Genomic DNA, 12,830 nt, shown 5'->3' on the forward strand with positions numbered 1-12,830 from the left:
TACCTGATAGAAAACTATAAAGCTTGAAAATTTCTTATTTGCCTTTTATTTTAACTGTGATGCAAAAAGGAGCTCCACCAACACATTTTATGTCAAAGAGCAACACGTGGCTCGCGAGCTGTGGTTTAACTGAAGCTCCCTCCCATTCGGCTCTGGGAGCTCCTTGCATTTTCGGTTCTTCCGAAACTATATTCTCAAGAATATTTTTGAGCCACAGGACAACAGATGAGCTCAGAGGGCTCCCCTTTTATGAACTTGCCTCATTTTGGGGGTAGGTACTTGCAGCTCCCTTATGAAGATTGCACACCTTTGGAGGAAGGAGAAATGAGATTCATCAAGAAGTACCAAATCTTCCTCTCTTTTTTTCATTAGGCCACTCTCACAAAGCAACAGAATGAATTTAAGATCATCCTGAAGGAGCTGGAGGACTCCTTACTTGCTAGACTCTCTGCTGCATCAGGGAACTTCCTGGGAGACACTGCTTTGGTGGAAAACCTGGAGACAACCAAGCGCACAGCCAATGAGATAGAAGTAAAGGTTAGTGATCCGCCCAGCATCTTCCTTGTGGCTGCAGCACACAGAGGTCCAGCTGAGGTCTTTGGTAAGAGTGCATGTGAACTACCACCGTAGGAATAGAGCAAGAGTTGCAGAAGGACCTTGTGGTCTTCCAGAGCGCTAACAGAGGACTCATTGAGTATTGCTTTCTTCTCTTTTAGGTGAAAGAGGCTAAAATCACTGAAGTGCAAATTAATGAAGCTAGAGAAAATTACAGGCCAGCTGCAGAAAGGGCATCCTTGTTGTATTTTATACTGAATGACCTCAACAAAATCAACCCCATCTATCAGTTCTCCCTAAAGGTAACTAACAATGGAACACACCATTTACATGGATCATTGTTTGAATTCACATAGGAGAGTGACGGTTCACCTGTTACCACAGAATCTAAGCCACTCACTTCCTTTCATGTGATTAATCTTGCAGTCTGTTTGCATGGCAGGGATAACCACCTGCCCATGATAGTGGAGAATAGCTAAGGGCCAGGAGGAAACAACATATGGCAAGTTCACACTGGAAGCTCTTGCCAAAGGGACTAGATTCTTGGTGGTAATGACACACTAGAGCCCAAATGCTGGCCCATCTGTTCAATGAAGGCACCTGCTCTGATTCTCTGTGACTTAATGAATCACTAAGTAGTGCAACAGCCTTGAACTCTTTTGATCTGTACTTCTCTGACCAGGCATTCAATGTTGTCTTTGAGAAAGCCATCCAGCGGACTGCTCCAGCAGATGATGTGAAAACCAGGGTGATCAACCTCACGGATGAAATCACATATTCAGTCTACATGTACACAGCTCGGGGACTTTTTGAGAGAGACAAGCTCATTTTTCTAGCCCAAGTTGCCTTTCAGGTAAGGCTGACCATGGCTGAGAAAGTGACTGCGTACATATTTTTGTTTTCATGCCTAACGTCCCAAACCTACTTAACCAACCATGTGGTGATGCAGCAGCGTCAATGTGGCACCACAAAATTCACCTGCAGGAGAGTTTTGGCCTCAGGAGGCCTCCTTGGGGCAATGGAACTTTTGTTTCCTTCCCCTAGGGCAGTGGTTTTCAAACTCTCATGGAGAGTTTGAGTCACTGTAAGTGCTTGCAGGGGCCGGGAGGGAGGCAGCGGGGGTGGGTGGAAGGCAGCGGCACGATCCCCAGGATCACGCCACTCATGGGGCTGCAGGGGCTTGGGTTCACTTGCCCAAGCCTCCTGCAGCCTCCCCGGAGTTTGGGGAGCCCAGTGCGACCTTTGGTAGGGCTCCCTGCAGCAGTGAAAGTGAAAGTGGAGCGATTGCGCCCAACCTCCGCTAAAGCGGAAGTGGAGGGCTATCACTCCGCTTTTACTTTCACTGCTGCAGGAAGCCCTGCCAAAGGTCACACCAGGCTCCCCATACTCCCCGTGCTCCTAAGCCCCTGCAGCCCCCTGAGTGGCATGATCCTGGGGATTGCGCCGCTGCCTCCTCCCTGCCTCCAGGCTGCCCCCGCCCCATAAGGGGACAGAGGCCAGGGCCCACAGTTTGAAAAGCCCTGCCCTAGGGTAAGCCCCTGCTGGCCCAGTGGGTCAACTCAGACCAGCACCACCCATGAAGGTAGATCTCCAGAAAGGGAATTATGATTTGGCTGCCGCCAGACCCTACCCTATCATGGACCTAATCCACTTATCCCATCCCATCACTTCCCTGTTCCACCCAACCGCGCCCCATTCCATCATCTTGCTGCCCTGCCCTGTTTCCCTCACCATCCTACCTGTGTTGACAGGCCTTCTCTGGTCAGCGTGCACAAGGAGGCACAAGTGTTCTGACACTGCGCAACTCTGCGTGCTGCCGAATTGCTTTTTGCAACTGCCATAAGGAGTTTACACTGGAGGAACACTTGTTCCGCCAGCAGGGCAGCCTGATAGCATTGAGTCAATCAGCATCTTTTGTCCTGCATAGCAATCAGCATATCATTGTGTGGACAATGGGTTATTTATAGAGCAAGCATAACTGGTTACTGACTCCCATTTCAGTACCTTGCCAAGGATGGTAACACTCAATAGGAGGTCAAGGATCAGCCAGTAGAGGCAGCAGAAGCTGGAAAGGGATATTGAAAAATAAATTGCAGGCAAACTGCCAGAAAAAAAATTGAAAGGAAGTAGGAAAGATTTGTGAGAGATAACTCCTTATAAATGAAGAAGCAACAGGCATACTGCCAGGAAAGGTTAACATGCCCCTCTGCAAAGTGGTCTTTTCTAGACTAGCACCTGCTGTGGCCGTTTAGTGGCCATCATCAGTCATCAGAACTTTGGTTCCACTAGACAGGGTGCTATATGTGGCTCTATAAGACTCCAGACCCAGACTTCCTGGGTTTGGGACTCATGTCCTGGCCTTTGGGCTTCCCTTTTTCCGTCATTGGTAAACAAGGAAGAGAACTTTTGGTGATAAATGCATTCAGGGCTGGTATTGCAGCACTTGTTCCCCTGTTTCTCAAGCCAGTGAAGTGCACAGCCCTTATTTCATGCCCTCTGATTTCACCCTAGGTCTTGTTGGTGAAGAAAGAAGTGAACCCAGTGGAGCTGGACTTTCTCCTGCGCTTTCCCTTTAAAGCCGGCTTAACATCTCCAGTAGAATTCTTACTAAGTCAGGGATGGGGCGGAATTAAGGTGTGTTTGAAAAGTCTGTTTTTACCCTAATACACTTTTTAACTGCTTACAGGGAACTGCTAGAAAGCTGGAGGATCCTTAGCATGGGAACTTGAGCATGGGCAAGTTTAGCTACACTCACACCATTTAAAGAAGAGTCATATCAGTAATTTGAAATTGTGGAAGTACCATCAAGAAACTTTATTCTCATTTTTGGAGTGGTGTGTGTGTGCGTGCACTAAGTCTGCATATAGCCAGGTATTGCAAGAACCTTACTGTGGAACAGGCCCTGCTCCTATTCTCAGCCTGTAACTCACTATGGCGTCTTGTATATCTTGACAGTATATCATGTGTAAGTGCAGAGAGAGAGATCATTGTCCACGATAATCTGCAGGCAAATTGCAATTTTATCTCCCATAAGGAAGTGAGGTAAAGTTGAGAGGCAGAGCCATTGCATCTGCCTTTTCACCCTAAATTAGCCCTCTAAAGTTTATCGATTCCCTGGGTTGCCTTGGCAATTGTTGTTGTGTTCTTCCTGCAGTTGCTCAGCAGCCATAAAACCTCTCTCCTATGAAAGAGATAACTAGCTGTGGATGTGCTGTGGCAGGTCACACAATGCAAATATTTATAAAGCCTCCCCTCCAAAGCAGGCAGTTTTCACCACCAACTACATATTTCGCAGCATTCTTCAGACCTGCTGTCTTATCGTATATTTGGAAACCATTCATTTATCTTGGTACATTCCTTTAATATTAGTTCGAGAGCGGGACTCTTCCAGACACAGCAAAAACAAGCCTCAGTAATGCCAAGCAGTGTCACCCATTGCAAGAGTATACCTTGCTTTCCACTGATTTCCTAAACAACACAGTACTTGGTTCAGGGCTAACTTAGTAAATAGAAACAGTCAAGTGTGAAGGGTCTTAATCATTCCAGTGCCTATGGGCTCTCAGCCTTAAAATTGCTATTGTTCATGCTGTTTTAGCTGAAATCAAGTTAAGGCATTTGGATCATATCTCCCACTTGTTCCTGTGGTGCAAGGGTTATATTTTTATACAAATGCCTTTGATATTGTGTCTTCATTCACCCTGTTGGTCTTTCTGTTGCCTTCAGTGATAATATGTAATAAACAACCAGCATCCACAGGGCCATGAGCATTTCAAGGAAGCAGCCAGTATCCTGACAGTTCAGGAATGTATTTGTGGAATCCTGGAGAAGCAGGCTTACTGGGATGAGCTGCAAGGCCTTGTGGCTGAACAGAGGATGCTGCCTTCTCCTTAATTAGGGGAAGTAGCCCCATGCACTGGTTAGAAAGGGACTGGGTGACTGAACATTAGAATCTGCCTTCAGGTACACAGTGGAGAAGTGCCATTATTTAGACCTGCCGGTGAAACAGGCTTGGGCAAGAAGAATCAGCACAATATTTTTATTTACTTGCAAATATATATATCGCCCTTCCCCAGGTAAAAACACCTGGTGCTGCGAACAGTTTACCACATGAATATATATGCATAATAAAATCTCACCACCAACAGTCATGCAAAATTAAGTCTTCAAGTCATATCTGGAACTGTCCAGGGAGGGGGGATGATCATACTTTACCCTGGAGGGAATTTCAAATTTGGGGAACCATCAGTGAAAAGGCCCTTCCTCGCACCACTGTCCCCCTTGCTTCAGTCAAAGGGGCACTCAAAGACCGGAGCTCCAAGGGGACAAGCTGGTCTACATGGGAGGTGAGTATTGAGATACTCAGGATCTAGGCCACTAAAGATCTTAAAGTTTAAAACCAGCACCTTGAATTGGACCCAGAAATGAACCAGCAGTCAGTATAGCTCCAGAGCAATGGTCCAACAGAGTCAAATTGTTGAGCTCCCATGACCACATTGCCTACTGCATTCTGTACCAACTGTAGTTTCCGAATTGTTTTCAAGGGCAGCCCTGCATACAGCTTGTTGCAATAGTCTACCTGCAATCTAACCAAGGCATGAACCACCGTGGCTCGGCTAAATGGTATGTCCTCTGTTGCTATACTTTTTCAGGTCCTGTCTGACATGGATGAGTTCAAAAACTTGGACAGTGATATTGAAGGTTCTGCTAAGCGGTGGAAAAAATTTGTAGAGTCTGAGACCCCTGAGAAGGAAGTATTTCCCAAGGAGTGGAAGAACAAGACAGCCTTGCAGAAGCTGTGTATGATGCGATGCATGAGGCCAGACCGCATGACCTATGCAGTCAAGTATGCAGTGTACTTTTACTGTAGCTCAGAGAGAAAGAAAGACTAGGGCTCCAACACTCAGGGATAATCACTTGCGGGTGCAGGGGGTGTGGGCTGCACCTTTATTTAATTATTTTATTTTAATTTAATTATTTATAATTATTTATTTTAATTTGCTTGATGATGTCACTTCTGGCCATGACATCACTTCCAATGGGTCCTGGACAGATTATCATTCTAAAAAGGGGGTCCCAGTGCTAAAAGTTTGAGAACTGCTGCAATAAGATGTTAGTAAGTTGACACGGGGGTGTGTGTGTGTGTGACTCTACAAGTTTTCAAAATCACTAGAATCAGAATTTGGAGGAATAAGACCATCATGTTATATATCAATCAATGCATACTTTCATGCAGAATGCAATGAAACAAACCACATTGAAATATCTGTGTTACAACAAAAGGTACAGCCAAAAAACTGGTGGGGGTGGGACGATGGTACATCACCATGCCCACCTGAGGTGTTGCCCCGCCCACTACATGGGGGGACGCACAGGCCTCCTGCACCGGGTGACGCGAATGCTAGTGACGCCACTGGAGATAATTTCACCTTATTGCAGCTGGTACATCTTGACACAGAAGAAAAGTACTGTGAGATACTAAGTGAAAAGAGATCAGGCTAATGACCATTCATCTTCATAACTTATCAGAGATGTTTGTGTCCGGTGAGTAAGATAAGATTACAGCCCAAGTCTTAATGAACACAATGAGCTTACTTCTGAGTAAAATAAATAACACCATGTTCAAACATCTCTACCTATTATCTTTTTGCTAAACCTCTCCACCTAGTTGTTTAATAGCAACCTACAAAATGCAGAATTATATCAGTCCAGGCCCACTTAAAAGACAAATAAACAAGCTTTTTACATACTTTTGCATACTAAACATAGGCTCTTGGAGGGCTTCTGTTTTCATGGAAGAACTACACCCCAGTTGTGGAGCTACCATCTCCAGAAAGTTAGGCCTGCTGAGTGACATGAAGTTGTTGGTGGGGGTGGGAAGAGATCAGCTCTTCTACACACTTAGAGCACAATCCTAACCCACTTTCCAGCACTGGCATAGCTGTGCCAGTGGGGCATGTGCTATATCCTGCAGATGGGGGACAGTCACAGAGGCCTCCTCAAGGTAGGGCAATGTTTGTTCCCTTACCTCGGAGTTGCATTGCCCCTATGTCAGTGCTGGAAAGTAGGTTAGGATTGCGCCCATACTAGTGTTTCACTAGTTAATTCACAACAATTCTTCCATCTTTATTTTGCAGAGCTACAAAACTTAAAAGCTGGTTATTTGATAATGCCAGTAAAGATAATAGACATCTTAGGGGGGCTCTTTTGAACTGACTGTGGGTACTTACACCATCTCCATCAGAATCACACCTCTCAACAAAAATCTGGGTAATTTTAGCTAATCATTGTTTTCTGCTGCAGATTAATAGCACAAATGAAAGCTTAGGCTGTTTCCTGGGTCCCAAGGAACTTTAGATCTGCTGCTGCGTTAGCAAAAGAACATAAGCAAATAACACAATTCCCTTAGGACCATGTAAGACTAAATACTTCCAGAAAGCTAGCGGTGTATGCACTTTATTGCTACCAGTGGATTCCATCAAGTCTTTACTCTCTCCAGTGAATTAACTGTGGAATGAATTTGTTATTATCAGCTCACAGTACGGAATGAGCCAGTCTCCTTGAAGCTCTTATTTTCAGTTAGTGGGCAAATGGGTTAATTCTTCCAGGGATTCCCTTTGTCAACATGAAACTCTTGCAATTCACCATGTTCTCTCAAACTAGATCATAAAACAATTTTTTTTTAAAGTCTTGTTCAATTTGTCTGAGAGCTCCTTCTTCACACCTTGGAGACTCACTTTCCTATTGTAGCAGTCTCAGGTATATCTACTCAAAGCCAAGCAAGGGCTGATGATAAAAAAAATATACATCCTACTGAGAATTACGGTAGTTGCAACAGTGCAGGTCTTTGGGTTAAAATGCTCGCCAGATCCATTTCAATGCCCCATATGGTTTTCTCAGAAACTTTGTAGAAGAGAAGATGGGGAGTAAATTTGTTGAAGGCCGAAGTGTTGAATTCTCCAAGTCGTATGAAGAAAGCAGTCAATCTACACCAATATTCTTTATCCTCTCTCCTGGAGTTGATCCTCTGAAGGATGTTGAAGCACTGGGTAAGACTCTCGCTTACCCTTTCCTACAGCCGGGTCCCGACTATCCATGCTATTGTAATCGCTAGGTGAAACTAATGCTTAAAGTTGTACACACAGCTGCCTTTGAAGGCTGTTCAGAAACTACAGTTAGTGCAAAATGAAGCTGCAACTAACTGGGACCTGGCAATGGGAACATATTTGTCCAGTGCTTAAAGAGCTCCATTAGCTCCCAATCATAATTAGCACAATTCAACTGCTAGTGCTAACTGTTAAAGCCCTACATGGCTTTGGAGCTGGCCACCTGACATCATACCTGTTTTCATGCCAATCTGTCCTTTCACAGCACTTACCATCAGAGGTCCTTCTCTGGGTTCCCCTTCAATCTGGCTGGCTGCAGGAGAAAGGGCCTCCTCAGTTGTGGCACCCACTAAGACAAACACTTGCCCCTGTGAAGTCTGCCTGGTGCTGGGCTTGTAACATCAGACAGTGTTTCATATCTTCTATTGCTGCTTTTACTTTGCAGTTTTAATGTATGTTTTTATTACGGTAATGTTTTAATTTTTTTCATAGATTAGTTGATTTTTTTAAATTGCTGTAAGCTGCCTTTATTTGCACTGAAAATCATTTTAAACAATAAGAAGACAATGAAAGAGAATGCAGCATTTTAATTCAAATAACTCTCATAGGTCAAAAGCTTGGCTTCACCATAGACAATGGGAAAATTCACAATGTGTCACTAGGACAAGGACAAGAGGTTGTGGCTGAACATGCTCTAGACGTGGCTGCAGAAGGAGGACATTGGGTCATTCTTCAGGTATTACAATATTGTTAGGTTTTTAGTTTTGTCTAGTACAGTGTGTTACCACAAGCAGTACTCCGCTAAGGAGTGTTTGGACAGGTGGTGCTTGGACGAGTAGACCAGTGGTTTCCAAACTGTGGGTTTAGAAATTTTTGAATCATTAAAAAAAGCTTTGAAAGCACTCTTCTGCCTGGTTTGCAGAAGAAAATTGTTAACTGGAATGCTATTCTGTGATATAAGGTAATCTCCATACCCCCAAATTTAAATGTCACATTTTCCCATTTTCTTATGTAATTGGCATGCCATAGAATATATCCAGGTGTTTTTTTAATCTAGTGGGTTGCGATAGATTATCATTTTAAAAAGTAGGTCCCAATGCTAAAAAGTTTTGGAAGCACTGGTGTAGGCTGTTTACATGAGAGTGAAGTGCTGTTGCTGGGAAAATATGGCCCTGCTGTGATGCCTCCAGAAGCGGAGATGGCTGGAGTGGTAATAAGGTGCAGTTGTATGCCAACTTGAGGACACCCCCCCTCCCCCACAAATGAGTCAAGGAAGAATAGCAGGTTTAGAGTGGAGGAGGGACCAGGTGACCGCTTCTCCCTCACTGCAGGAACAACTGTGTACTAAGGGCCCAATCCTATCCAACTTTCCAGCACCGGTGCAGCTGCAATGCAGCCCCAAGATAAGGGAACAAATGTTTCCATACCTTAAGGAGGCATCTGTGACTGCCTTCCCACCAGAGGATGCAATACACGCCCCTTTGGCACAGCTGCACTGGCACTAGAAAATTGGATAGGGTTGGGCTCTCAGTCATCCATTCTTGCACACAACATCTGACCCTGGAGATAAGTAGTACTCCTCAGAGGGAGAAACAGGCCCTTGTCTATTGTGCTACCCTGCATCCACAGTGCCCTTGCATTCAGGATTTGAAGAATTCTTTAGCACACTAATTGCTTCAGTAATTCCTGGACATGTGTGACCCCTCTGTATGTACCCTGCAGAACATACATCTAGTAGCCAAGTGGCTCGGCACATTGGATAAGAAAGTTGAACGGTATAGCACTGGCAGCCATGATGATTATCGAGTATTTATGAGCGCTGAGCCTGCTCCCTCCCCAGATTCTCACATTATCCCTCAAGGACTTTTGGAAAATGCCATTAAAATCACCAACGAGCCTCCAACGGGCATGTATGCCAACTTACACAAAGCTCTGGATCTCTTCACACAGGTAAGCAGCCTCTGCTAGTCAGTCTTTTAGAACTCATGTCCTGTCACAAGCGTAACAGGTGTCCTCCATCTCCTTGGAGACGCCAACAATGCCTTGGCTAAAAATGGTTAAGCCCTTGCCTCCATTCTGAATTTTCTACCTTGTGTTTGTGCCCAAGTTATGTGCTATTTATCTGCCTTGAGACTGGATAGGCAAAGTGAGTGAGGGCCAGTGACTAGATCCATCCTACAGGAGCCTCCAGTCCAGCTCCCTTGCTGCTTCCCATCCATGGATCACATGAGCAAAGTGTGCGATGGGCTGGTCAGTTTGAAGGTATTACTAAAACAGCAGGAATTGGAGACACTAGAAAAAGGTCTCTGTGGCCAGGACCTAGGGCCCTAAGATGGCTGCTTGCATCCACAGGAAACTATGCCAGAATCTGCTGGACCTTCCAGGCCTACCTCTTTCTTGTTTGGGGCAGCTGCTGGCTTCTGCAACAACCAGATATTTTCTACCAAGATCATTACAGATGCCTAATTTTGTGAAAATATTTAGATCTGTAGCATCCACAGGGCCATGAGCATTTCAGTGAGAATACTAGCTGTTTACAGCAGTATTTTACTGTGTGATAAATATTTAGTTACCATTTGAAGTTGTTGTATGCAAGCCTCCAGGCTGCTTCTGGATCACTATTCTAAGTCACTATTTTTCCCGCCATTAAACAAATATATTCTGCCTAGAGTAAGAATGCAGCCTGATTTTGTTCTCTTTAGGACACCCTGGAAATGTGCACCAAAGAAATCGAATTCAAGTGCATTCTCTTTGCCCTTTGCTATTTCCATGCTGTGGTGGCAGAAAGGCGGAAATTTGGAGCTCAAGGCTGGAACAGGTCTTATCCATTTAACAATGGAGATCTCACAATTTCTATCAATGTGCTGTATAATTACCTGGAAGCTAATGTGAAGGTAAGGTTTTGCTGACACAGTGATTTACTTAGTAAAGCAATAACTACTGTAGTAACTTACTTAGTAAAGCAGTAACTACTGTATAAGATTTTCAAACTGTGGGTTGCAATTTGGTTTTTGATGGGTTGCAAAACAGACAAGCTGATAGCTGACAAGGAAAATGTATTGAACCCAATGAAAACAAAGGAGTAAACTGTGTTTACTTGCAAGTAGTTGACCATGCCTGAGTCTACGTTGAAGGGCAGACTAAGGGGAACGCAACACACCAAAATTGTCCTGATCTGATGAACACCGGCCCCAACAAATTCTCAAGAAGGAAGTCACTGCCTCCGAGTTGACAAAGAAAACGTATTGAGCCCTATGAAAAGAAAAACTGAGCCATATGTGCATTCACTCATGAGTAGGTGAACACATCTCAGCTCTTATTGAAGGCCCAGCAAAGGGAAATGTAAGGCCACTAGAATGGTCCCAATCTGATGAATGGGGAGCTGAATAAAATCTCCAGAAGGCAGCCACACACACACACACCCAATAAAAAGAACAAAAACAGAGCCTTGAGCAGCTGGTAAAGTGAAACTTTTTTTAAGTCATGTAAAGCTAGGTGGGCTCCAACAGAGCAGGGGTCTCCAAACTTTTTGGCCAGAGGGCCGCATCAAATGGCGTGGTGTGGAGGGCCGGAAAAAAAATTTAAATATAAAATTTAAATAAATAAATAAGAGATGGTACTTAGATGAGTGAATAAATGAATGAATGGGCTCATTCATTCAACCTCTCTGGCCCTCCGAACACCCTCCAGACACAATCAGAGCACGGTTCTGGTCATGTTAAGTTGAGTGGGCCAGAGGCTTTCAGGGGAGAAGAGGTTGGCTGTGGGCCAGAAAAAGGCTTGCTGTGGGTCGCATCTGGTTTGGAGACCCCTGCAATAGAGTGTCAATTTTAAAAGCGGGTCCCAGTGTTTAAGTATGGAGACCACTGGTATAGGCAATAAATGTTTGCTTGCTTTCCAAACACCCAACCCTTCTCATCTTGTATTCAAAAAGGAGGCAACTAGACTCCGGCATAAGCTTGGCAGGGACTTGTAACAGATAAGCACTGAACCCAGCAGAATTAGTCCCAGGAAGGAGAGGACATTTCCATTTTTGGTACAGTAGGGGCTCTGCACCTAGAACAGGGGTGTCCAAACTTTTTGGCAGGAGGGCCACATCATCTCTCTGACACTGTTGGGGGCTAGGAAGAAAAGAATTACTCTACATTTCAAATTTGAACAAAGTTAATAAATGAATACATTAGAGATGGAACTTATATGAATGAATGAAGGTCTTGCAATAGCTCAAGGACTATAACAAGCCTTGCACAAAACAAGGCTGGCCTTTCCTTCACTGCCACTGCTGCATCACAAACATGAAACAGCAAGCAGTGGAGGGAGCCCTCATCCCACAGCTCACATGAGAGGTTGAACAGTCACCCTCATGCTGAGAGCAATTGCATCAGGTCAGCGCAGGCTCCAGCGAGTCTCTGGAGGGCCAGAGGCTTATTGGAGACTGGGAGCTTCCTGCGGGCCTGATTGAGGTCCCCAAGGGCCGCAAATGGCTCCTGGGCCAGGGTTTGGACAACCCGATCTAGAACAACAAAACTGCATCTTTTCTCTTGGGTCTGTCATTGTACAAGGCATGCAAGACCCCCTGCATTTGGAAACCCAAGATCTTTTCCCTACTACGGTATAGCACACATTGTTCTGAGTCAACAGAGTGAAAATCTGATTGGTTCACTTCTCAGCTTTCATAGGTTGTAGTGTTTCCACAGGCTCTCCGCCTAGTGGCCACTCTTCAAACTGAGTGGCCACATTTGTTTGAAGCAGTAGTGTTTTCAAGGTTTGTCGCTGCACTCATGAGTAATTTTCAGTAAAAAGCGTTGCTGAAATTACTCTGTTTTCTGAATTATGTAGTTTTCTTTCTGACACAGCCAGAGTGATTGTGCTCATGCAACCAGCTACTAGCCTCAAGTACTAGAACTGTGTTCTCTTTGTTCGTTTCGTTACATTGAGCTGGCATTTCTTCCTAGGTTCCCTGGGATGACCTACGCTACCTCTTTGGTGAGATTATGTATGGGGGACACATCACTGATGACTGGGACCGCAGACTGTGCCGGACTTACCTGGGCGAATACATCCGTATGGAGATGTTGGAGGGAGAAATGTTCCTGGCACCAGGATTCCTAATACCACCAAACTCCGATTATAAGGTAAGAAAATAGGAGGAAGAGTGGTCAAACAGTGTGC

At 44.8% G+C, this 12,830-nt stretch overlaps 1 protein-coding gene across 1 annotated transcript in view; it reads left to right on the plus strand.

Moving 5' to 3' along the window:
* Positions 1 to 12,830, plus strand: part of DNAH17 (dynein axonemal heavy chain 17) — a 122,790-nt gene that overhangs the window by 98,481 nt on the left and 11,479 nt on the right. Inside the window, exons 66-75 of the mRNA XM_066612860.1 lie at positions 373 to 537; positions 717 to 857; positions 1,238 to 1,408; positions 3,067 to 3,189; positions 5,205 to 5,398; positions 7,453 to 7,601; positions 8,267 to 8,394; positions 9,381 to 9,608; positions 10,361 to 10,552; positions 12,614 to 12,793. Coding sequence (XP_066468957.1) covers positions 373 to 537; positions 717 to 857; positions 1,238 to 1,408; positions 3,067 to 3,189; positions 5,205 to 5,398; positions 7,453 to 7,601; positions 8,267 to 8,394; positions 9,381 to 9,608; positions 10,361 to 10,552; positions 12,614 to 12,793 — 1,671 coding nt within the window. The remainder of the gene's footprint in view (positions 1 to 372; positions 538 to 716; positions 858 to 1,237; positions 1,409 to 3,066; positions 3,190 to 5,204; positions 5,399 to 7,452; positions 7,602 to 8,266; positions 8,395 to 9,380; positions 9,609 to 10,360; positions 10,553 to 12,613; positions 12,794 to 12,830) is intronic.

Source organism: Tiliqua scincoides, chromosome 2, assembly GCF_035046505.1.
Source record: "Tiliqua scincoides isolate rTilSci1 chromosome 2, rTilSci1.hap2, whole genome shotgun sequence".
NCBI lineage: Eukaryota > Metazoa > Chordata > Lepidosauria > Squamata > Scincidae > Tiliqua > Tiliqua scincoides.